This window comes from Mixophyes fleayi, chromosome 6, assembly GCF_038048845.1.
Source record: "Mixophyes fleayi isolate aMixFle1 chromosome 6, aMixFle1.hap1, whole genome shotgun sequence".
NCBI classification, from domain to species: Eukaryota; Metazoa; Chordata; class Amphibia; order Anura; family Limnodynastidae; genus Mixophyes; species Mixophyes fleayi.
Genome location: NC_134407.1, coordinates 4,145,290 through 4,172,092, shown reverse-complemented (window position 1 = coordinate 4,172,092; position 26,803 = coordinate 4,145,290). Strand labels below are relative to the sequence as shown.

The following is a 26,803-nucleotide window of genomic DNA, read 5'->3' as shown; positions in this document are numbered from 1 at the left end:
AAGGAGGATACAGGGCAGTGTGGGAGGTGGATAGCGGGTGCCAGTCATACAGAAGGAGGATACAGGGCAGTGTGGGAGGTGGACAGCGGGTGCCAGCCATACAGAAGGAGGATACAGGGCAGTGTGGGAGGTGGACAGCGGGTGCCAGCCATACAGAAGGAGGATACAGGGCAGTGTGGGGGGTGGACAGCGGGTGCCAGCCATACAGAAGGAGGATACAGGGCAGTGTGGGGGGTGGACAGCGGGTGCCAGCCATACAGAAGGAGGATACAGGGCAGTGTGGGGGGTGGACAGCGGGTGCCAGCCATACAGAAGGAGGATACAGGGCAGTGTGGGGGGTGGACAGCGAGTGCCAGCCATACAGAAGGAGGATACGTTACAGGGCAGTGTGGGAGGTGGACAGCGGGTGCCAGCCATACAGAAGGAGGATACAGGGCAGTGTGGGGGGTGGACAGCGAGTGCCAGCCATACAGAAGGAGGATACGATACAGGGCAGTGTGGGAGGTGGACAGCGGGTGCCAGCCATACAGAAGGAGGATACGATACAGGGCAGTGTGGGAGGTGGACAGCAGGTGCCCAGGGCTATAACTAAGGCTGTGCGACAGGGGCGACCGCTGGAGAGGGGCGCAATTTAGGAATATTTTAGGTTAATTTTGTTAAAATTGAGGCATTTGTCTTTCTCGCCCTAGGCGCTAGAATTCTAAGCTACGGCTCTGCGGGTACCTGATATGTTTTAATCATTTCCTGACAATTCCTTCGGATTTGGTCGGCTTCTTCTTTAGCTTGGTTTAGTTTGGACGTAGTGTCTCGCAGTTTGTCTTTGGTTTCCTGTGGATGAAGAACACAATACATTTATTTTGTAATAATAAAGTGTCAATAATCTGTACCAAGTAAAATATGACCCACATAATTCTACAGCATTTAAGATAACATGGGAAGTAGCACCAATACTATATTTGCAAGCTGTTAAAAATACCATCCTCCCTGTTTTGTATATCACGGTCAATTAAAACGTTACAGGAGAAACGTAAAGGCTTTTATATAGAACCGAGATCAACTACTAAATATCCAATGGTGCAAACAACTGTGAGACAAAGTTACTAACCTGAAATGTACTAATAAAAGCGTCAGTATACACTCCTTATCCTGACGGCGGATTGGTTATAAATTCAGAGGGATATTATGTAACATGGGTTACTCACGTAGGATTCACAAATAAACAAACAATAGGAATGCAAACACTATTTGCTACATATATACGTATACACAAACAAATGTTACTCATTTCTGGAACACGTCGTCAGTTATTTCAGATAAATATTTAGACCACTTAAATCGTGGTAATAATGTCACCTCTATAGAGTAGTAGATTTTCAGGAGACAGTGAGAAAAATTGAATAATTCTATATTATTCAAAGAGAAAAACGATTTACAATCTGGCAGCTATTTATATAGCGCCTCTAATTCTGTAGCGCTGTACAGAAGAAACTACACCGCTCTGATAAAGTACGCATCTGGGATAGGGGAAATCTATAACCAGCAAAATAATCACTAATTACTGGCTCCGATCCTCCTCCTTCCAGAGGTGAGATGGTAACATGGGGGCTTTAACGTTTGGAAAAATTAGAGTATATCGGAGAGGTATTCTTCACAGAAAATCTACATGTTCTAAACTTGCAACATATGATGTTTAATCATCGCCTTTACGGCTTGTAGCTCCTGGTTTTAAGGGACACGAAAAAAGAGGGGCGAGTCCAGAAGCAGCTATCTTTAACCGAATTTAAATATCTCCACTCCCCCAACATGGCAAAACCACTGTTCAATCCCCTGCAAACCTCAAAAGACACAGAAAAAAACAGAGGCGGAAGCTGGAATCTGTTAATCACCAGCAACGCTCAATGGTGCTAATCTGCCCAATCACTGTCCTTACAGGGGGTGGGGGGGGGGGGTGTCTCATGCAAGTAACAAGTAGCGTGTAATAAATCAATATCTCAGCACAAAGGTCCCCACTGAAAGGTTCAACCAGAATAAATATGATTAAGCATACACACCCCCCCCCCCCTTCTCCAACTGTCCTTATTTCAGCAGGACAGTCCTAACTGGTTGACCTCAAAAGGGGTGGAGCTTACACAGAAGTGGGCAGGGTTTTGTCCTGATGCGGGCACGTTTTGGATGGGATGGAGATTGGGCAAATCAGGGGCAGGGTTATCGTGTCCTGATTTAGTAAGTTGGGAGGTATGGATTAAGTTAAATATAATGAAGTTCAATATAAACTACATATGGTAGGTTTGTTATATGGATTTTTATTTAGAAAAAAAGAACTGTATACCTATTGAGAAGCTATTTGCAGCCAAAAATAAAAACGTAGTTTGGGATGGAGTTAAGTAAAGTAAATTATAATACAAAAATAAACTAACAAAAAAAACCCAAAAAAAACACAACTTTCCCAGGCTCAGATGATACCTTGATTTTTTTGAGTCCCCTTAATGCCTGTAACAGATGCCAGCGGGAAGTTCACATGTTGGAATTACACGTATGTGGTCCTTACATCCCAATATCACTTATCTACGTCTCTCAGGATAAACACACACTGCCAGAAGCATGTTTTTGCGGACTTGTATCCTGGGGATGTCATTAACCTGCACTGGTTCTCAGGGGGGTTATTAGATCAATTTGTAGAGACAATATCTCAAGGAGACTAAACACGTTTATCTTTATTTACCAGATCTGATAGACTTCATGGCGGTTATTACCCAGTGTACACAAAACACAACAACCAGAAACTTCCTGACTCAGAATACGACATCAAAATATCAATCCGCACACTCCAGACAGGGATCAGTCAGCCGTCCACCCCTCTGCTCCGATTCCTGGTGTAGAGACCACCCAAGATGGATTCATCTCTCACATATTATATAAGTCCCAGACATAATATTATATATACTCCAATCCCTCCACTGACCTTATGTGAGTCCAGCTCAGATTTCAGCTTGTTATGGGCCCACTTTACTTTTATGGCGAATGAATTGACTTCTTCTTTAAGTTTCTCAATTTCACGGCTCTGCCGACTGGTTTCACTTTCCTGAGATGAGATGAGAAAATAACCTGTCACATAAATAGGAAACTATCGTGCCCTCACCAGAGACAGGTCAATACAGGATTCACTACAAGAGATATCAATCAAGTCACAATGTATCGTGCATATAAATACAGTCATTATGTTAATAGACTTATTACAAGGGAACGATCACAGCAACTAAATTTCAATACATATCATTTAATAGCAACGGGGAAAATCCTGCACCCCAAAATTCAGAGGGTACAATGTACAGTTATAGTACAATACATATTATATTGTGCCAACTACACACACCTTATAGGTTTAACATTTATTGGGAAAAAATAAATATCAGATTGTTTGTACAAACTGAAATCAAAAAAATAACAGGAACCTTAAAAATTCCATATATAAAAATACAAAAAATACAAAGTCCACTTCACATCCTCTGACTGCATTGTGGAGGATTATTTTTCCTCTGAGGATTCTCTCTACACAATTATTGGTATAACTGACATTTATTACAGCCAATCTTTATTAATTCTTCCATAAAACTTCAACATATACTGGACCAATTTGCAGGTCATGTTTTCAGGATTTACCTCGTCATACAAAGGTGAATTAATCCATTTGTATACCATTTACTCTAGTTTGGGGAAATCTATATAACATGACCTATAGAGGGATGTGGGAGGACTGCGAAACCAAACCATACAGGAGCGTAAGAGAAACCATTTGTTTTAGCGCATTGCCTCCATTTTTCCTATATATATATATTTTAAAGTGAATCCGTCGCTCCAAGACGCCGATTTCCTTGTTAGCCCGCCATATGGTGTGAATAAGCAGCTTTCTCTCCCACCTCCGGGGTGTATGGGACGGATATATTCCTGGGTGCGACACCCTTGACATCATCAGTTACTGGGCGCGATACCCCCCCGTCCAGCCGCAGGAGGGGTTCTTGTGTGTAATATAAGGAATATAACACCCCCTAATATGTAGGAGTTATATAAATAACATAATTATCACATATATAGGTCACATGTGAATGAGGCTGAGCAGGAATTAAATAAATATAATTGCGATACGGGGTCAGGCACGGGTAATACAGTTATGGAGCATCGGAGGACATAATGCATAGTACAAAGACATTTATTTACGCCCGTGTATTTTACTTCTCGCCCACCTTGGACTCGTGCAGCTGATGTAATCGCCCCTTTTCCTGAGTTAGAAGTTTGATCCTCGCGCTGTTCTTCTCAATCTCCTTGTTGGCCTCTCTCAGCTTCCTCTCCAGAACTTCCTTCTCCTTCCGAAGATCCAGAGATTCCTTCTCCCCCCTCACGTACTTCATGACCATCGTCTCCTTCTCTTGTCGCGCTTCCTCACACTTTTTAGTTGCCTAAATGGAGTACAACATTGTATCAGTGATGTACTATATCTGGTCTCTAACTAATAGAGATATGATAACAGCTATTTGAGCTATATATTGAGAATTGTTTATGCTATATATTCGCTCTATTCATCAGGGTGGAGTTGTTCGATAGCTCCATGGGAATTCGCCCTATCTATTTAATAGCTACTAGAGTCTTGAAGTAGAAGGGACTGATTTACATAGTCATCCACCTATTCCTGTTTGATTGGCGCCTGTCAGCATATCTCCTTTCTATTAGTTATATGCCTTTTTAGGAATTGGTGTGACCTTGTTTGATTATGCTATAGGCTGCCTTTCTGATTGTACTGTAGGTGCGCCTGTTTGACTTCAGCGTATTTATCTTTCATTTGTTATATCTGGTCTCTGTACAGTAAGTAACCCCCCCCCCATCCCTCCGTCCCACCTGATGGACATCTCTCTGCACTACCACTACACCACACAGGGTCACATACAGCACCGTTACCTGCTCCGTCCTGAAGGACATCTCTTTGTGAAGCTGCTGAATGGTGTTTTTGGCAGCTGCATCTTGTGCAATTAGTTTGTCTTTTAAAGCTTTGAACTCTCGATTGAATTCTTCAATCCTTCCCTCCAGCTGGAACAACAAGGGACAAAGGTTACACTCATCGAAAATCATCTAATGGGACTTTATATACCTATCCTTCAGTGTGTTGTGTCTGCCAGCATACGGCGTGTACTTAGACTACAGACGTATCTTGTTGAATACAGATTTACCTACTTGCATTTTACTCACATTCTTTTTTTTTTCTTTTTTAAAAACCACAATTTAAGTTGACTTTACGTTCCTTAATAAATCAGGCCCTAGATGTATAACTGCGCGGGAGGCGTTCCCATGCATATAGCGAGAGGAACACTGTCTGTTCTCACTGGACCACAGAACGCGCCAGATACAGAAGTAGCTGTAATCAGCACAGACAAATCGTTCTTCTCAGTGTTCAATGTTCTGGGGTCCGGTGCAAGCAGTGCGGGGGATGGGGGATTTATAACCTACCGGTGCAAGCAGCAGGTATGTATGTATGTATGTATGTATGTATATATGTATATATATATATGTATGTATGTATGTATGTATGTATGTATGTATGTATGTATGTATATATACACACACATATACCTCTGGGTTACCAGGCAGGAATGTGTGACTTTGATCTCTGCTCTGTGAGAATTAAGCTTTGAAGTTAAGTGATTTTCATATAACAGTAGAAGGTGTGTCACAGAAAACACGAGAACTTGACCTAAATAAAGGCCTGGTGACGTGGGAAGCAGAAAGCTTGGAATGTGCAACCTTATTACACATGTAAAGTCTACACTATTCTATAATGGGTGTAACTGGGGGCCCAGCTTCAACCAGTATTCATGATATCCGATTCCTGATGAGGGACAATAGTGTAGATATTTAGAAACATGTAAGATTATAGATGTCACATCTCCTATCCTGAGGGGCAGTATATGGGACGTCTGTAAAATAACAAGCTTACAAACTGTATGATACACTGTTACAGAGAAGCACCACTTAGACACTGGTACGCACTGAGCACCTAACAACATATCAGGAAGCAATCATCTCTATAATACCAACATGTGTTTATTTATAGAACCACGTTTTTACTATTGAATTAAATGAGGAGCAGCTGGGGAAGCCGTACAGGATAATTACAGTTGTAGAGCTACAAGTTAATCCGTCACCCGGTCAGATCGCAGCGTTATCAGTAATTGCAGCTTACTATCCATCTCTTCTATATGTAAACTCATTACAGACTAAATCTGGTAACACTTGTACTAGATCACGAATATCAGGGGCCTGATTTTGAGTAAGGAGCACTTTTGCACCTTGGTAAGACCATGTTGCATAGGAGGGGGGAGGTAAATTTAAAATGTGGGGACAGATTTATAGTTGGGGTAGACATGTCCTAGATCAAGTTTAATTTCAGTGTAAAAATAAAGCTATAAAGTATTTGTGCGCTACATGAAAAAACAGCCAGAATTTTCGTTGCAAAAAAAATAAGTAAATTTGTTCCCCTTGCATTGTAACATGGTTTACCAGAACTAAGCATCCCCCCATCCTGCACCGACGCTGTTACCAGAACTAAGCACCCCCCCCCCCAATCCTGCACATACGCTGTTACCAGCACTAAGCACCCCCCCCCCATCCTGCACCGATGCTGTTACCAGAACTAAGCATCCCCCATCCTGCACCGACGCTGTTACTCAGAACTAAGCACCCCCCCCCATCCTGCACCGACGCTGTTACCAGAACTAAGCACCCCCCCTATCCTGCACCTACGCTGTTACCAGAACTAAGCATCCCCCATCCTGCACCGACGCTGTTACCAGCACTAAGCACCCCCCCCCCATCCTGCACCGACGCTGTTACCAGCACTAAGCACCCCTCATCCTGCACCAACGCTGTTACCAGAAACTAAGCACCCCCCCCAATCCTGCACATACGCTGTTACCAGCACTAAGCACCCCCCCCCATCCTGCACCGACGCTGTTACCAGAAACTAAGCACCCCCCATCCTGCACCGACGCTGTTACCAGAAACTAAGCATCCCCCATCCTGCACCGACGCTGTTACCAGAACTAAGCACCCCCCCCATCCTGCACCGACGCTGTTACCAGAACTAAGCATCCCCCATCCTGCACCGACGCTGTTACCAGAACTAAGCACCCCCCATCCTGCACCGACGCTGTTACCAGAACTAAGCACCCCCCCCATCCTGCACCGACGCTGTTACCAGAACTAAGCACCCCCCCCCCATCCTGCACCGACGCTGTTACCAGAACTAAGCATCCCCCATCCTGCACCGACGCTGTTACCAGAACTAAGCATCCCCCATCCTGCACCGACGCTGTTACCAGAACTAAGCACCCCCCCCATCCTGCACCGACGCTGTTACCAGAACTAAGCATCCCCCATTCTGCACCGACGCTGTTACCAGAACTAAGCACCACCCCAATCCTGCACCTACGCTGTTACCAGAACTAAGCATCCCCCATCCTGCACCGACGCTGTTACCAGAACTAAGCATCCCCCCATCCTGCACCGACGCTGTTACCAGAACTAAGCACCCCCCCCATCCTGCACCGACGCTGTTACCAGAACTAAGCACCCCCTCCCCCCCATCCTGCAACGACGCTGTTACCAGCACTAAGCACACCCCTCCCCCCATCCTGCACCGACGCTGTTACCAGAACTAAGCATCCCCCATCCTGCACCGACGCTGTTACCAGAACTAAAGCATCCCCCCATCCTGCACCGACGCTGTTACCAGAACTAAGCACCCCCCCCCCAATCCTGCACCGACGCTGTTACCAGCACTAAGCACCCCCCCCATCGTGCACCCGACGCTGTTACCCAGCACTAGCACCCCCCCATCGTGCACCGACGCTGTTACCAGCACTAAGCACCCCCCCCATCGTGCACCGACGCTGTTACCAGCACTAAGCACCCCCCCATCCTGCACAGACGCTGTTACCAGCACTAAGCACCCCCCCCCATCCTTGCACCGACGCTGTTACCAGAACTAAGCATCCCCCATCCTGCACCTACGCTGTTACCCAGCACTAAGCATCCCCCCATCCTGCACCGACGCTGTTACCAGCACTAAGCACCCCCCCATCCTGCACCGACGCTGTTACCAGAACTAAGCATCCCCCATCCTGCACCGACGCTGTACCAGAACTAAGCATCCCCCATCCTGCACCTACGCTGTTACCAGCACTAAGCACCCCCCCCCCCCCATTCCTGCACCTACGCTGTTACCAGCACTAAGCACCACCCCCCCCATTCCTGCACCGACGCTGTTACCAGCACTAAGCACCCCCCCCCCATCCTGCACCGATGCTGTTACTAGCACTAAGCACCCCCCCCCATTCCTGCACCGACGCTGTTACCCAGCACTAAGCATCCCCCCATCCTGCACCGACGCTGTTACCAGAACTAAGCACCCCCCCCTATCCAGCACCGACGCTGTTACCAGAACTAAGCATCCCCCATTCATGCACCGACGCTGTTACCAGAACTAAGCACCACCCCCAATCCTGCACCTACGCTGTTACCAGAACTAAGCATCCCCCATCCTGCACCTACGCTGTTACCAGAACTAAGCACCCCCCCCATCCTGCACCGACGCTGTTACCAGAACTAAGCATCCCCCCATCCTGCACCGACGCTGTTACCAGCACTAAGCACCCCCCCCATCCTGCACCGACGCTGTTACCCAGCACTAAGCACCCCCCCTCCCCCCATCCTGCAACGACGCTGTTACCAGCACTAAGCACCCCCTCCCCCCATCCTGCAACGACGCTGTTACCAGCACTAAGCACCCCCCTCCCCCCATCCTGCACCGAACGCTGTTACCAGAACTAAGCATCCCCCATCCTGCACCGACGCTGTTACCAGAACTAAGCATCCCCCATCCTGCACCGACGCTGTTACCAGAACTAAGCATCCCCCATCCTGCACCGACGCTGTTACCAGAACTAAGCATCCCCCATCCTGCACCGACCGCTGTTACCAGAACTAAGCACCCCCCCCATTCCGTGCACCTACGCTGTTACCAGCACTAAGCACCCCCCCCATTCCTGCACCGACGCTGTTACCAGCACTAAGCACCCCCCCCCCATCCTGCACCGATGCTGTTACTAGCACTAAGCACCCCCCCCATTCCTGCACCGACGCTGTTACCAGCACTAAGCATCCCCCATCCTGCACCGACGCTGTTACCAGAACTAAGCACCCCCCCCCTATCCAGCACCGACGCTGTTACTCAGAACTAAGCATCCCCCCATTCTGCACCGACGCTGTTACCAGAACTAAGCACCACCCCAATCCTGCACCTACGCTGTTACCAGAACTAAGCATCCCCCATCCTGCACCTACGCTGTTACCCAGAACTAAGCACCCCCCCATCCCTGCACCGACGCTGTTACCAGAACTAAGCATCCCCCATCCTGCACCGACGCTGTTACCCAGCACTAAGCCACCCCCCCCCATCCTGCACACGACGCTGTTACCCAGCACTAAGCACCCCCCTCCCCCCCATCCTGCAACGACGCTGTTACCAGCACTAAGCACCCCCTCCCCCCATCCTGCAACGACGCTGTTACCAGCACTAAGCACCCCCCCTCCCCCCCATCCTGCACCGACGCTGTTACCAGAACTAAGCATCCCCCATCCCTGCACCGACGCTGTTACCAGAAACTAAGCATCCCCCCATCCTGCACCGACGCTGTTACCAGAACTAAGCATCCCCCCATCCTGCACCGACGCTGTTACCAGAACTAAGCATCCCCCATCCTGCTGCACCGACGCTGTTACCAGAACTAAGCACCCCCCCCCAATCCTGCACCGATGCTGTTACCAGCACTAAGCACACCCCCCATCGTGCACCGACGCTGTTACCAGACACTAAGCACCCCCCCATCGTGCACCGACGCTGTTACCAGCACTAAGCACCCCCCCCATCGTGCACCGACGCTGTTACCAGCACTAAGCACCCCCCCCATCCTGCACCGACGCTGTTAACCAGCACTAAGCACCCCCCCCCATCCTGCACCGACGCTGTTACCAGAACTAAGCATCCCCCATCCTGCACCTACGCTGTTACCAGCACTAAGCATCCCCTCGCTGTTACCCAGCACTAAGCATCCCCCATCCTGCACCGACGCTGTTACCAGCACTAAGCACCCCCCCCATCCTGCACCGACGCTGTTACCAGCACTAAGCACCCCCCCATCCTGCACCGACGCTGTTACCAGAACTAAGCATCCCCCATCCTGCACCGACGCTGTTACCAGAACTAAGCATCCCCCATCCTGCACCTACGCTGTTACCAGCACTAAGCACCCCCCCCCCCATTCCTGCACCGACGCTGTTACCAGCACTAAGCACCCCCCCCCATCCTGCACCGATGCTGTTACTAGCACTAAGCACCCCCCCCCATTCCTGCACCGACGCTGTTACCAGCACTAAGCATCCCCCATCCTGCACCGACGCTGTTACCAGAACTAAGCATCCCCCATCCTGCACCGACGCTGTTACCAGCACTAAGCACCCCCCCCCCCATCCTGCACATACGCTGTTACCAGCACTAAGCACCCCCCCCATACTGCACCGACGCTGTTACCAGCACTAAGCACCCCCCCCATCCTGCACCGACGCAGTTACCAGAACTAAGCATCCCCATCCTGCACCTACGCTGTTACCAGCACTAAGCATCCCCCATCCTGCACCGACGCTGTTACCAGCACTAAGCATCCCCCATCCTGCACATACGCTGTTACCAGCACTAAGCATCCCCCATCCTGCACCGACGCTGTTACCAGCACTAAGCACCCCCCCCATACTGCACATACGCTGTTACCAGCACTAAGCACCCCACCATAACTGCACCGACGCTGTTACCAGCACTAAGCACTCCCCCCATCCTGCACCGACGCTGTTACCAGCACTAAGCACCCCCCCATTCCTGCACCGACGCTGTTACCAGCACTAAGCACCCCCCATCCTGCACCGATGCTGTTAATAGCACTAAGCACCCCCCCATTCCTGCACCGACGCTGTAACCAGCACTAAGCACCCCCCCCATCCTGCACAGACGCTGTTACCAGAACTAAGCATCCCCCATCCTGCACCGACGCTGTTAGCAGAACTAAGCACCCCCCATCCTACACCGACGCTGCAACCAGAACTAAGCACCCCCCCCGATCCTGCACATACGCTGTTACCAGCACTAAGCACCCCCCCCCATCCTGCACATACGCTGTTACCAGCACTAAGCACCCCCCCATACTGCACCGACGCTGTTACCAGCACTAAGCACCCCCCCATACTGCACCGACGCTGTTACCAGCACTAAGCACCCCCCCCATCCTGCACCGACGCAGTTACCAGAACTAAGCATCCCCCATCCTGCACCGACGCTGTTACCAGCACTAAGCATCCCCCATCCTGCACCGACGCTGTTACCAGCACTAAGCATCCCCCATCCTCCACATACGCTGTTACCAGCACTAAGCACCCCCCCATACTGCACCGACGCTGTTACCAGCACTAAGCACCCCCCCATCCTGCACCGACGCTGTTACCAGCACTAAGCATCCCCCATCCTGCACCGACGCTGTTACCAGCACTAAGCATCCCCCATCCTGCACCGACGCTGTTACCAGCACTAAGCATCCCCCATCCTCCACATACGCTGTTACCAGCACTAAGCACCCCCCCATACTGCACCGACGCAGTTACCAGCACTAAGCATCCCCCATCCTGCACCGACGCTGTTACCAGCACTAAGCATCCCCCATCCTGCACCGACGCTGTTACCAGCACTAAGCATCCCCCATCCTGCACCGACGCTGTTACCAGCACTAAGCACCCCCCCCCCATTCCTGCACCGATGCCATTACCAGCTGAGCAGGAGATTATATTAAGGAATCCATTATATTTTGGCTGCACCAATTCACCATTTAGCACTAGATTAAATGTATTATTGGGAGTGTCCCTTCTCATATGAAGGTATATTACATATTTGCTTAGTGGTAATGAAGCTGGTGAGGTGAGGACAGGTGACGGGTGTGTACAGGGCAACAGGTCTCCTTCCACACAGCTTAATGTGTGACCCTGATCACATGTGACAAATCCATTCACAACTGGGAGCTAGTACAGAACTGGAATGTTTATTGCACAGTAAAAGCTGTAATTATGTTTGTGTGTTTATACATAATACGCACACACCGATATATTTTGTGACCGGGTCAGGGTAACAGGTGCCACCTCCTGGGGTAGAGGGTAGTGTACAGAAGTCACCCAAATTCATGGTTTTTGGTACAACTGACCTCAGACAGTTATTAAGCAGAGAAAAGAAAATTTCAAAATAAACAACTTGCTTGTCTGGCACAAACTATTCACAGAGGAACACCCTCTCTTCTGTGAAGGACCTTGTGTCCCACACACATACAAAATATAGAGCTGATTGGTCACCATTTTCAGTGTCTCTCAGGAGGCAGCCAACCTGCTCCCCAGGTCTGAGAGACTGAGACTGATCTGACATTTCCTTTAGATACACCTCAGAGGTGCAACCATTAATCAGTCTTCTATCAAACTGGCAGAACAAAAGACCCGGACTGGGCCTTGTAAATGGAGCCCAACCTCCTCTCTCCATTTACACCCCAGGAACCCTTATCAGTTTTTCCTAAAGCTGAATATACTCTTTTGGAAACTTTTCCCAAACACCAGCAATCTCCCAGGGGTTTAAAAGCATATAAGAGACAGCTTGGAACACATAAACCTGCCTTGTGCCAATATCAAAGTGCTTCTGTCTCATTAATATATATACACACATACACAAACATTCGTGCAGTATTATAGCTTTTACTGTAAAATGACCCATTTTGTGGCATCATTCATTAAACCCAAAACCCAATCAAAACGCACTGTTAAAAGTATGTTCTCAGTGTCTCCCTGTAGCATAGTGTACGATGTACTCAGCGATCGCTCCCACAGATCTCCTTTATGTCGTACTGACCATTAACAACAGAGATGTCCCTAGTGAACTGATAAGATGTATAAGCGAGAATATTGGTTGAGCCAATGAGCATTGTGCACCTTAATAATGATTACTCCATTTTTACAGTGTCAATCACTATTTGTGCTAACGCAGTGAGACACTTTAAATTGCTTGTTAGTTTATGGGACATACATACATACATATATAAATCTATCTAGGAAGTGAATGCATTAACCTTCAACGTTACAAAAAGGAAAACAATAGGAAAAAAAAACCTTTATAGCAGCTCTGAATTATACAGTCAGAGATCAATTCATATCTGTAAAGTGCACAGATAACTAGATTATGTCCTTTAACCTTGAGATACAATAATGTGTGAGCAGGAAATACAGGACTCAGATGAAACATGAAGTTTGGACTTTGCCTGGTTGCAGATTAGTCACAGTGTAACCCTGTCATTGCTGGGAGAACCTATGGACTTAAGAATCGGATCTGTGACACCTGCTCCTTCCATCATAATATCCCAGCTACAGGCCCTGAACACCGGACCTTCCCCTGGTAATAACAGTCACCTATGTTAGAGGCAGTTAAAGAGCAGGCGCAGGGTTATCTTATTACACCCTCTATCAGCCAACTGCGCCTCTCACCTGTCTAATGGAGTTCAGGTGCAGGGTCTCCGTCTCCCCTCGTTTCTTCAGCTCGTCCCTTAGCTGATCCTTCTCAGAGCAGATATCCAGAATCAGCTGCTGGTGTTTCTTGTTCTCCTCTATCAAACTAAACAGAAAAACGTCATGTTAGATCTGATAAGCTCATTGCCCCAAGGTGTGAGCCGCCCAATTCCCTCTTATGGCGCCCAGGACAAGGACTGAAAACGGGAAAATATTCGGATAGGTTCATGCTAAAATCGATCAGACCTGATCACTATTATTTCTTACTAGGGTCAATATGCGGAGACACATGCTAGGGGGATGCTAGGTTTGGAAAACCGGTATAACAGCCTTAGGACTATACAGAAACCAGACCACTATGGGGAAATCCTGGGCTTTGGTGGGAAGGGGAGGTCAGGTCATGGCTATGTATGATGATGGAGCAAAATGAGGAGCTGGGATGGTCACCAAACCCAGGTATTTTACTGGGTGTAAACACCGCTTTGTACACCCTCTGTACTTGTACTAGGTTTGGTTGAGCAGGTGGTCCCAGCTAAGGAGGAAACTCCCCACCAGTCATTATTATGGCACATATAGAACTGGAGGACAGAGACTGATATCATATCTTACACTGGATTAATCTTAGTGTCACAGTATTTACATATTTTATTTTTATTAAATATATCTGATAAGTTTATCCGCTATAATTGCTTCTTTTGGTTTGATTGGTTTTGATCAATTTCCGCGATTTATTTAGCCAGTTTATGTGCCAGGGTTTTTCCTATAGATATTATTTGGGTTACAACGCTCCCTATACTGACGCAGCAGAAGACGCACATTTGCCTACATAGGGAGGCAGAGAGAGATTATTACGTTTGTTGCCCTTTTTTACGGGTAGTTAAACAAATGGGGTTTGTCCGAAAAATCAGAATGTCCTGATGACGGCCACCCCTAGAGGTAACGAACAGGAATTCAAATCAGCCGTTCGGAGAGTGCGTGTATTAGGACTCACCAAAACCCATGAAATGCGCTAAATGGAACACAATACCGATATCCTGTCAGGTGAATACTGTCAGCAAGGAATCATATAATCACTACACTGCGCCATGTACACTGACAGCCTGTTAGTATTTAGTATTGAAAGAGTATTAAGGACCTGCAGAGTCAGCATTCCCAGAGCATTTAAAAAAAAAAAAAAAAAAACAATAACTGCCAGTTATAAAGGAACATCAGAATACAATACATTTTGGCACAATGCTTGTCTTGTTACACTGTGATCTTCTATTTCCCTTTATAATGACTGCACAGGTGTAACTATAAATATTCCCTCCTACAGGTGGAGCCGCTTATTGATGCTCCACTGGTTCACAGGCGCTCAGCGCTTACTGATGTTCCACTGGTTCACAGGCGCTCAGCGCTTACTGATGTTCCACTGGTTCACAGGCGCTCAGCGCTTACTGATGTTCCACTGGTTCACAGGCGCTCAGCTCTTACTGATGTTCCACTGGTTCACAGGCACTCAGCTCTTACTGATGTTCCACTGGTTCACAGGCACTCAGCTCTTACTGATGTTCCACTTGTTCACAGGCGCTCAGCGCTTACTGATGTTCCACTTGTTCACAGGCGCTCAGCGCTTACTGATGTTCCACTTGTTCACAGGCGCTCAGCGCTTACTGATGTTCCACTGGTTCACAGGCGCTCAGCGCTTACTGATGTTCCACTGGTTCACAGGCGCTCAGCGCTTACTGATGTTCCACTGGTTCACAAGCCCTCACTGATGTTCCACTGGTTCACAGGCGCTCAGCTCTTACTGATGTTCCACTGGTTCACAGGCACTCAGCTCTTACTGATGTTCCACTTGTTCACAGGCGCTCAGCGCTTACTTATGTTCCACTTGTTCACAGGCGCTCAGCGCTTACTGATGTTCCACTGGTTCACAGGCGCTCAGCGCTTACTGATGTTCCACTGGTTCACAGGCGCTCAGCGCTTACTGATGTTCCACTGGTTCACAGGCGCTCAGCGCTTACTGATGTTCCACTGGTTCACAGGCGCTCAGCGCTTACTGATGTTCCACTGGTTCACAGGCGCTCAGCTCTTACTGATGTTCCACTGGTTCACAGGCACTCAGCTCTTACTGATGTTCCACTTGTTCACAGGCGCTCAGCGCTTACTGATGTTCCACTTGTTCACAGGCGCTCAGCGCTTACTGATGTTCCACTGGTTCACAGGCGCTCAGCGCTTACTGATGTTCCACTGGTTCACAGGCGCTCAGCGCTTACTGATGTTCCACTGGTTCACAAGCCCTCACTGATGTTCCACTGGTTCACAGGCGCTCAGCTCTTACTGATGTTCCACTGGTTCACAGGCACTCAGCTCTTACTGATGTTCCACTTGTTCACAGGCGCTCAGCGCTTACTTATGTTCCACTTGTTCACAGGCGCTCAGCGCTTACTGATGTTCCACTGGTTCACAGGCGCTCAGCGCTTACTGATGTTCCACTGGTTCACAGGCGCTCAGCGCTTACTGATGTTCCACTGGTTCACAAGCCCTCACTGATGTTCCACTGGTTCACAGGCGCTCAGCTCTTACTGATGTTCCACTTGTTCACAAGCGCTCAGCGCTTACTGATGTTCCACTGGTTCACAAGCGCTCAGCGCTTACTGATGTTCCACTTGTTCACAAGCGCTCAGCGCTTACTGATGTTCCACTGGTTCACAGGCGATCAGCGACATTCTTATATCCTTGATGTAACAGTGCGCTTCCCAATCTATATTCTTCCATCTCCACAACCGCTCTGATTCCACACTACTAAGTCAGGGCTTGTACTCCTTTACTATGAACTGTTTGTTCTCCCAGCAACTGAACAAGCCAATACTGTAATGTCTCAGTAAAAGAAAAATTCTATACACACTAATACAGATGTCATGTTTTGTACTAAGGCATGCTAGTTATTTATCATAGGATATTACAGGTACGCTGCTAATTGCTCCCACTCCGATAATTGCACAACATAATACACATTTCTGCAGAAAATACAACAGGACATGTGACCCAATTTATTAATTATTTGGAAACAAGTTGTCCATCTGAAAGAGTAATAGTGTATATTATATATATATATCTATCTCTCTCTATACCCCAGCTGGGCATGCCCAGGAGCCAGTGTTCCTATGAGATGACGGCCCAGTGCCTTATAATAGGTGTCGCTGGCTCCTAGATTTCACAGGTCGGCTCCTGAATTCTGAATAATTTTTTCCCATCCCCGACAGAAATCATCTCCCAGAAACAAGAGAAAACAGTCTGCACCGGCCTCATCCACACAACGGATTTTGCATTGTAATAAAGAGAAAGAAAAAGCGTCACCAACTTATGGGAGTCAGTGACATCTGCTAAATATTTCAATACGCGCTTTACATATCACCAGGTTAACGCGGCTTGTTCCATACGTTCAGCTATTACACAGGGAAATACATGTAAATCAGAGTATGGAGAACACAGAAGACGGAGGCAGTGTACCTGTAGGTACTGGTGTGAGAACTGGGAATATGCTGTAATACATATAAGTTGGGCATATATAATATCTCATCGATTTAAGCAATGTATCATGGACAAGTGGTAGGAAGCAGAAGCAGCTGGGATTTATAACATTAATCTAACTATATTTAGGAGAAAGGAAGAAAATAGTCTGTATATTTCCCCATCCTTGGCCCCTAGCTCAGCCCAGGTATCAAGAAATACAGCAGTTATTTTGCTGCTAATAAATACAAACGTTGCCCATATAAACAGAGATGTGTGATCTTTACCTTTCAATGGTGTTTTCCTGCTGCAGATATTTGTCCTGGATACACTGTTCCAGCATATTAAGAGTCAATCCCCCCTTACTCATCCCATTGTGCAGCTTGAACGGAGCTTCTGTGGAGCTCAGTTCTGTTTCTATCTCCTCCAGTAACGTCTCCTGTGACAGCGAGATGTGAATCTTAGAGAGGAGATCTTTGGTGCCGATGGTGCTAAAGGGGCTCTTAGAGTCCAGGTCGCCATCCGGATTGTCCTCCACAACTGGAGTGTTCTGGTCGGGGGCGTTTGCAGGAATTACAGTTTCAGATTCATCAGAGTCCGAGGTCTGGGACGTAGCTGCTACATGCACCAAATCTGGGGCTTCCAAATCACCGTCCTCAACCCGCGGTGGCTGCTGAACGTCACAGGTCTCAGTCTCCTCAGATATCGGGCTTCCATCATCGGTGACCGGCACCGAGGGGGACTGAAGATCCTGGGAGCTCTCTTCACTTTCAGGCACAAGTCCAGATACTTCCTGAGTTACAGTATTAAGTCCATCACAAACCGGGGCTGCGGATAAATCATCTGAAGGGGGCGAGATGTCGGCAGAACGATCACCAGGTTCTTCCATAACTGTAGAATATCTCGATCTACGGGGAAAACAAACTATTAATAAAAGGCAAACACAGAGCGTCTTACAGCCACAATCCATGTACAGAATACTCAGCCCTGGCCCAGATTCCCACAGACAGCCCCATGCAGGTTATACAGTAATGTAATGGGGTTCTGGCTCCGACAGAGGGAAACGTCTCCTAGACGTTGGAGGAACACATGGACAATCAGAGCACATCCGGCCGGCTCCGCAGGCAGCAGCCTAATAGAGACACTCAGTCTTTTTGGTTTGGTTTGGACCTGTAGACACAATATCCTCAGTCAGAAAACTTTCTGGGGGCTAAATCTTATCACAGGGTAACAGCATCCGCCAGCTCCCCATTGTTCAAGTCCAAAGAACTAGTAACAATACAACAAAGCACACAGGGAAGACTCCCACAGAGACGACCGGAGAAGTTTATATGACAAAAGCCAGAATAAAGAGGATCATTACGGTTGTCACAGTCTGTTTTACCTCACTGGTCAATTGTGATATTCCAGGAAGTAGAACACACTGGACATTCCAAAAATCAAAGAAACTGCCAAGAGAAAGTCTATACGCAAAGACCAGAGTATTATAATCTGCAAATAATGGCAATGTAGTTTCATATTCATTAAGTGATGTTTTGCAAAGACAAAGATAAAAGCAAAACACATTTATTGACAATAATATAAGCTCGTAACATTTAGCGAGGCAGAAGGTGACAGGAGCGCCAGTAAGTGACAACTTTGTATTTTCATTATAATGTTAAAAATATATCTTATGTTACTCCTTTAGCTGACAATGACAGCGCTGATGTAGCCGTGTACAGACACTTTATACAGCTGGACGGGTCGGCACATCTCTATATAGTAACTGGGTGCTGAATCTATTTTATTTTTTTTATCAAATTACCAACCTCAAAACACTATCTACTAAACAAAGCAAGAAAATAAAATATCTTATTATCCAACACCGTTGTCAATTTATGGATATAGAAAACCACCAAAATAAGTTACATTACAAAAAAATAATATAAATCTGGATACCCTAAAACCCTTACAGACTTTTCCTGATATAAAACTCTGTTGGCAGCCTAATGGCAACAATCATCTCATCAAAAACATAATGACTAAGTGCAAACAATACAGACGTCTGATTAACCAGGTTCGATCTAAACAACGATCATATTATAAATTGTGCATTAAGATAATCAGTTTAATACAGCCAGCTACACAGAGGCCTATTAATACCCAACTTGTCAGAAAAGTAGGAATCTGGGGTTGTTTGCCCCGAATCTGCGGCCCACTCCCCAATGCATTTATCAGCGATTTCAATAGGATCATTATTGGGAATCAGAGTTATTGTCAGGTCATACACATCATTCAGTCTGTACTTTGTGGTTGTTTTTCGCCCATTTCCAATACTCTGCGCCCATTTTCCTGATTTGTCTTTCAGACTTTTTACTTTGCGTTTCCAGACACTAAAGCCGGGTACACACTACAGTAATTTCATTTAATTATTGTGCAGATCATAAACGACCGCCTGGTCAGATATCGCATTAGTGTGTACTCTCCCACTAGTATGTGTAATCATACCAAAACACATCGCATCTGTTGATTTGGTTTTCTAAAATTCCTAAAAATCACGATCAACGATGGAACGATGTCGGGTAAATGTGGCAGTGTGTACACACTCACCACCAGCAGTGTAGGCAGATATCTGTACAGTGTACAGAGTCACCATCTTATCAGCAGATAGTTATGAGAGATGAAGATCACAGATCTGAAGGTAAGTCGTGTAGATGTGTACACATGGATCAGTATGATCATCGGGACTTTCAGTCGTTGGTGAAATCGTTACAGGAATCTCATCTGCAGTAATTTTCTGTAGTGTGTCCCCGGCTTAAGGGGGAATCTTTCGAGTCAGATCTAATCTGTGAAATTACCATTAAAGCTGGGTACCACTAAAGTGTTTTCAGCTGATTATCGGGTCACTCGGTCGATAAACGACTGGTTGGCTCGATATCACATTAGTGTACACTGCAACAATGAGCGATAATCGTTCCAAAGCCCATTGTATTGTTGATCAAGATTTTTAAAACAGACTAAAAATCTTGTTCATCGCTGGAACGTCGTTCCAATTCTGCAGTGTACTTGCGGCCAATTGTCCAACAGACCTTCAATTGTTCCTCCAACAGTGACGCCTTTCAGGGAATGTATATTTAAATCTATAATGTCTGTACGTTTCTCACACGGTGCGGTATCAAAACGGAAAACTGTATTATCATAATGGAAAAAGGATAAAAAAAAACTGTTTTAGATGCTACATATGTCATTTATGTGTAAGTGTATACAACATGCATTGTGAAAACACATGTGGAATTACATATTCTCATTAAAGTACCATATGTTAGTTGATGTGACATGTGTCCATCTCTTCAATTCTGTAGTATTATATTAACATTATTACATGTTTCTTTCCTATACCTCTGTGTATTTAATGCTAAGTATACGGGACCTTTCTCAGAAAAACAAACACTGGTTATCACAATCAGTCCTCTGTTCCTGATTACAGGGTTGTGGATGTGAATAATTGCCCAATTACACGGGATTTCTGAGAGTAGAGCTGTGAGGTTATAAAACCATTACTAGACTGTGACCGCCACGGCTGACTATAAGCTGCCCGCAGGTTCACATAGCTGCCAAACACAGCGCACGCACATCGCCATCCCCTTGTGGAGCGATACAAGAAGTTATTCACACAATATAAATCTCAATTTTTGTTTACAAACAACGTCAGATCCGGGTCTGCAGTGAACTTGAGCTCTATGGGGGGTATTCAATTGACAGCGACAAATGTTTTAACGCTACGTTAATACATTTTAACACTTTTTTTTGTCATTTTCGAGCGGGTTAACTGTACCCGGGATTCAATTCCATTTTTAACACTACGGGGTTTTTTCCATGAAACGGTCCTCTCGCGCTCCGGTACAAGGTCTATTGAAAGTATAGGGTGTGCGAGAGGCAGCTGCGTTAAAAGCTATTCAATTGTTTTTTAACGCAGCGGGTAAAACAGGAAAATATGCTGTTTTATCTCGCACCTCCTTGGGGTGTGTTAAAAAATAAAAAACTTCTGAAAACTATTTGAAATCATGTAATAATGTGGAAAAAAAAGTTAAACTTATGTTTATCACTAATGCCCAACTTGTGTAAGTTGATTCTCTTGAGAAAAAAATACTGAAATAAAAAAAAAAAACATAAAAAAATAAATAAAATCACTAATTAATTATATTAGTAAAGAACCTTTAAAAACTGCTCTCCTTCAGCGCTGTGCCCTCTCCTCTTTCTGCTTGTGTGTGGTCCATGTAGGAGCACAAATATGAAAAGGAAAAAAAAAAAGTTTCACTGAAGAACTTTCATCGTGCACGTCCTGGCAAATATTACAGAAAACAATTGATGCATTTATTCTTCTATAGTCAGGGAACAAACACAAATGGAGAAAATGAAACACCAAAATTATTCTTCTCAGGAGTGGTCAGCTAATAAAAAAAAAAACCATAGAGAGTAAGGTGTACAATACTCAGGTACTCACTAAGATACAGGGTAGACAGCCTCTTGTACTGTTAAATAGCAGAACTTGTGATGCATGGGAGGGCAACAGAACTTTTCCACCCAAATGCGATAATCCTCATTTATGCAAAAAACAAGAACTGTAATACTGCATTACCTACAGAGAGACAGCTCCACCTATCAGACCTAAGCACACAAACGAACGTGGGAAGGTGTTACTGTCACACATGTATTTGAAGCAGTAACTGTTTATCTCCGTAACAGACAATAGATGTACACCGGGGAAGCTGTGGTTAAACACTTCAAATTATACAAAACCACAACAAAAGATGTCAAATTAAATTGAATTTAGATTTTAAACTGCTAAGAACAAGAATTTGTTGTCCGTAATTATTATTACAAGTCTGTCATGACAGCCCCAACAGTGGTACTCCCTCCGGAGACCACATTGTTGCTTCTTGGATCATTCAGGACCAAAGATTACTCACTTATAGCCTAAAATGACCCTGGAACATCTAGGAAGGGATGTGGAGGAGTCAGAAGATGGCCTACAGAATGGTAAGATGCTGGGGGTCTGTGCACAGGCGGCTGTGTGTTGGAGGATACCTCCGGGCAACATGTCCGACAATAGATGGTAACCGTGCAGCACAGGACTGGTAATGGAGGGTGTCTGCAATATATGGCACTATCTATACAAGGTATAGTTGGCAATGTGCAGTGTACAATGCACGCAGGGTACACCTCTGCAGTGGGCAATGCGCACGGGATACACCCCTGCAGTGGGCAATGCGCACGGGATACACCCCTGCAGTGGGCAATGCGCGCGGGATACACCCCTGCAGTGGGCAATGCGCGCGGGATACACCCCTGCAGTGGGCAATGCGCGCGGGATACACCCCTGCAGTGGGCAATGCGCGCGGGATACACCCCTGCAGTGGGCAATGCACGCGGGATACACCCCTGCAGTGGGCAATGCACGCGGGATACACCCCTGCAGTGGGCAATGCACGCGGGATACACCCCTGCAGTGGGCAATGCACGCGGGATACACCCCTGCAGTGGGCAATGCAAGGGACAGGTATGTTACTGCAATGAGTGGTTTGCAATGCAGGTATATGTCTTAAATATATGGTTGTTAATTGGGAAGGGGGAATTAGCTCAGTAAAATATATGGCTGCAAAAGAGTAATTGTGCAATATCTGTCCGTCATAAATCCTCATATTCTTAATCTAAGAATGTGATCATTCTCTAATTGATGTGTGCAGAAGGCAGGACAGGCTGGGTGTAGGATGGCATTTTGCAACATATGATAACTGTGATTGGTGACCGTTTGTAATGATAGCTATTTGCATTGTAGGCAAATTTAGGTATGTTATGAAGCCCCATAGACTTACAGGTCCTTTGAAAAAATAAAACGAACACCCAAATAAAAACACACCCTTTATTTGTGCACAACCACACCCAGCTAGACCTGCATTCATCACCCATGGCTAATTACTGCCAAATGTTTGCTCACAGCAAAAATACAAAAAAAAACCCATTCCACTGACAGTGTTAAAATATTAGAGATAACATCCTGCATTACAATAAAGGAACCTCTTCCTGTAAAGCACATTATTTGGGCAGTTACACACACATGTAAGTTTTTTATGCCAGAAGTAATACTGCACGTCACAATAACAAAACGAAAGTCCTGTGTTTAACCTGCAAGAAATGTGATCAGTTCACATAACAGCCCAAAAATAAAACACTTGTCGAACGAGGAATTACTTGAAAGTTTTGGAAACATTCATTTTAAAATGATAATAAAGTCACTATTACTACTAGACCTGAAGTCTGCCAACAACCATCCAGATCAGTGTCCTATCTGACTATACAAGGGGTAGCCAAATAGGCCGGTTTACCTGCCGAATCCCTGGGGTCCCTCTGTGCAGTTTGTAGATGACTGCACACACAAACTGATCGCTCATAGGCCTCTATCCATTACCAGGGCTTAGATGAAGATCACATTCTGGGACAATTTAATGCAAGAATACAGATGCTTCAGGGATTAAAAACATTCTATCACTGCTGCTAATGTCCCTGGGACTACAAATCATCTGTGTTTCACATTGCTTACTGGGTAAAATATCCACAAGTATTACCATTTATGTATGTCCATATAGAGTCAACCAGTGACCACTGCCAGCTTGTATGTGCAGGAGTCTGTAATATGCATTTGAAGAACGCTCTCCAAACTCAGATATCAATGTCTGTTAAGAGCAGACACAATTGTTTAACATTTTATCTAGGACTCGAGTTACATGGATCTCACATTAACAAGGTGTGTGGGGATGGTGGGTTTCCTCCGGGTGCTCCGGTTTCCTCCCCTGTTATCAAATCGACCCGTGTGTGTGTGTGTGTGTGTGTGTGTGTGTGTGTGTGTGTGTGTGTGTGTGTGTGTGTGTGTTAGGGACTTTAGACTGTAAGCTACAATGAGGCAGGGACTGATGTGAGTGAGTTCTCTGTACAGCGCTGCGGAATTAGTAGCGCTATATAAATCGATGATGATAATATAGAATCGACCACCAATGTGTAGCTTAATAGGACTCTTCCTAAACTCATTCCTCTGTCCGTTCCAGTCTGATAGATTCTCCTTATCTGATCTAGTATGTCAAACAGTTTAAAACTAAATCTACTGTAAAATACTAGATATAGATGTGTCTGCATCTTACTTTTAAGAGTATTTAAAAGGTGAGCAATTAAAAACCTAATAAAAATTATCAATCTTGACAGGCTGCTCTTAATGGGAGGCAAAAATTATAAATGAGAATTTTTAAGTATAGTTTAGATGAGCCAACATAAATAAGATTCTTAATAGACGTAATGCCAAAGAAACAAATATTTGTAATGCCAATTCAACAAATGTATAAATGTTTACAATTCCTCTTGGATGATGATAATGTGTCACCCGATTTTGTAGTTCTGCTATTGAAGAGTCTGTAATTGTCCTCAGCATTAAACAATGGTTGGGATAGGAACGGTGTAGTAAATCCTAACAACAATGATCGCATCCATGTAATTATTCAGCAAACAATATGCTGTTTGAGAACTTGTGAGAGTAGTGTCTGAACTTCCTACTCAACTGCCTGATGGAAAAGTAATTATCTGAGCGACACTAGGCTTGTATACGCTCATTATCGCAAAACAAAAGCGGACTTCTATCAGGAACTGGCGTGAACCCAGCATGATAAGACTAGCAGAGGCCAACAATATGAGGTTGCACGCATCTGATGGGACCTCTGCTTTATATCAAATGCCATGTTAAAGTGGCAACGAGGGCATCCAAGATTATGCACTGGAGCCAGAATAAAGACATAGCCCTATACACAGAAAATGCATCCACAACATGACCTCACCAATTATCTATAAATATAATGCTTGCCTCCCCCAGATACATGAAGCCCCTGCACTAAATCAGCAGCACAAGACCAACAGACAATTGGTGCATAAACCACAACAACGAATCCTGCAGTCATTGTGAAATGTTTATTAATAACACCAACGTTGCCAAGTGCCCTGTATATGGGTTTAATGGGCATATATACATCTCAGAACAAGCACTGTATTCTTAACTATTGTATTTCTCATTAACTTCTGAATCTACTGCTTTCAACTAGTACCTCTGGTTTACTATACCCATCACACACTACCATTAGACTGTAAGCTCCTGTGGTTTTGCTGGCTAATATTTTTGCACACATTCATGGAACACTATGTTATTATTATACAGACCAGTGGTGGGAGTAAGTCAGTATGTTGTATAGAAAGGACCACCAGAGCTTTGGCATTTACAGAGGTAAACAGAATCTCCGTCCAATACCCCAAGACACCATGCCAATTATACTATATGAGGCTGGAGCAGGACATAGTGGCAGGGTTGTTAAAAAGTACTGGAAATAACTCCATGTGTTATGTATACAGTACTTGGTACAGGCAAGTACAAAAATTCCCAAAGATAAACACATTTCAACATAGCGTTATACTGTAAATCCTGTCCGAAACTTGGGCCCCTCTGTACCCCTACACTCCAACCCTCTCCACCTGCCAACACCCATATTCTGCCCCAAATCCACAAAATCACACACCCCTCTTCTGCCACACACTCAGAAATTGCCCCTCATATCTCACAGACATCCCATATCACACACAGAACCTGCCAGCTCCTTTACACTGGAAAGCTGTTACAATCCCCCCTCACATGGACCAGTCAATCATCTACTCAGTCCCTGTCACACACTGACAGCCTGTCTCCCCAACACCTGTCCTCTGCCCCTCACCCACAGCCTCTCTATTCCCCACCCAGTCTCTCTGCCCCTGTTCTCTGCCCCCAGTTACAACTTCTCTACCCCGTCCTCTGCCATCCACAGCCTCTCTGCCCATGTCCTCTGCCCCACACACCCACAGCCTCTCTGCCCCTGTCCTCTGACCCCATCCCCAGCCTCTCTGCCCCCCACCCACAGCCTCTCTGCCCCCCACCCACAGCCTCTCTGTTCCCCACCCAGTCTCTCTGCCCCCCACCCACAGCCTCTCTGCCCCCCACCCACAGCCTCTCTGCCCCCCACCCACAGCCTCTCTGTTCCCCACCCAGTCTCTCTGCCCCTGTTCTCTGCCCCCACCAACAGCCTCTCTCCCCCTCTCCTCTGCCCCCAGTTACAACTTCTCTACCCCGTCCTCTGCCATCCACAGCCTCTCTGCCCATGTCCTCTGCCCCACACACCCACAGGCTCTCTCCCCTCTCCTCTGCCCCAGTTACAACTTCTCTACCCCTGTCCTCTGCCATCCACAGCCTCTATGCCCCTGTTCTCTGCCCCCAACCCACAGCCTCTATGCCCCTGTCTACTGCCCCTCACCCACAGCCTCTATGCCCCTGTCTACTGCCCCTCACCCACAGCCTCTATGCCCCGCACTCAGGTGCTGCCAGGCTGCTCGGTCACACACTGACAACCTGATGACACACTGACAACCTGATGACACACAGTCACCCTCTCGTCCTCTCCCCGAGAGACATATATCAGCGAGCGCTCACCCTCTGTGCCCCGGTCTCCCCTCTACAGCAGATCCATCTTCAGCCCGTCTCACTGACACATCAACAAAGATGGCCGCCGTGTCGTCAGCGTCTGCA

At 46.3% G+C, this 26,803-nt stretch overlaps 1 protein-coding gene across 1 annotated transcript in view; it reads right to left on the bottom strand.

Annotated features, from left to right (window-relative positions):
- CCDC186 (coiled-coil domain containing 186) overlaps positions 1–26,803 on the bottom strand; it is a 51,396-nt gene extending 24,593 nt beyond the window's left edge. Inside the window, exons 1-7 of the mRNA XM_075215634.1 lie at positions 26,708–26,803; positions 17,466–18,086; positions 13,663–13,789; positions 4,951–5,079; positions 4,242–4,454; positions 2,963–3,082; positions 724–828 (exon numbers count right to left, since the gene is read on the bottom strand). Of these exons, the coding sequence (XP_075071735.1) occupies positions 724–828; positions 2,963–3,082; positions 4,242–4,454; positions 4,951–5,079; positions 13,663–13,789; positions 17,466–18,067 (1,296 nt within the window). The 5' untranslated portion in view covers positions 18,068–18,086; positions 26,708–26,803. The remainder of the gene's footprint in view (positions 1–723; positions 829–2,962; positions 3,083–4,241; positions 4,455–4,950; positions 5,080–13,662; positions 13,790–17,465; positions 18,087–26,707) is intronic.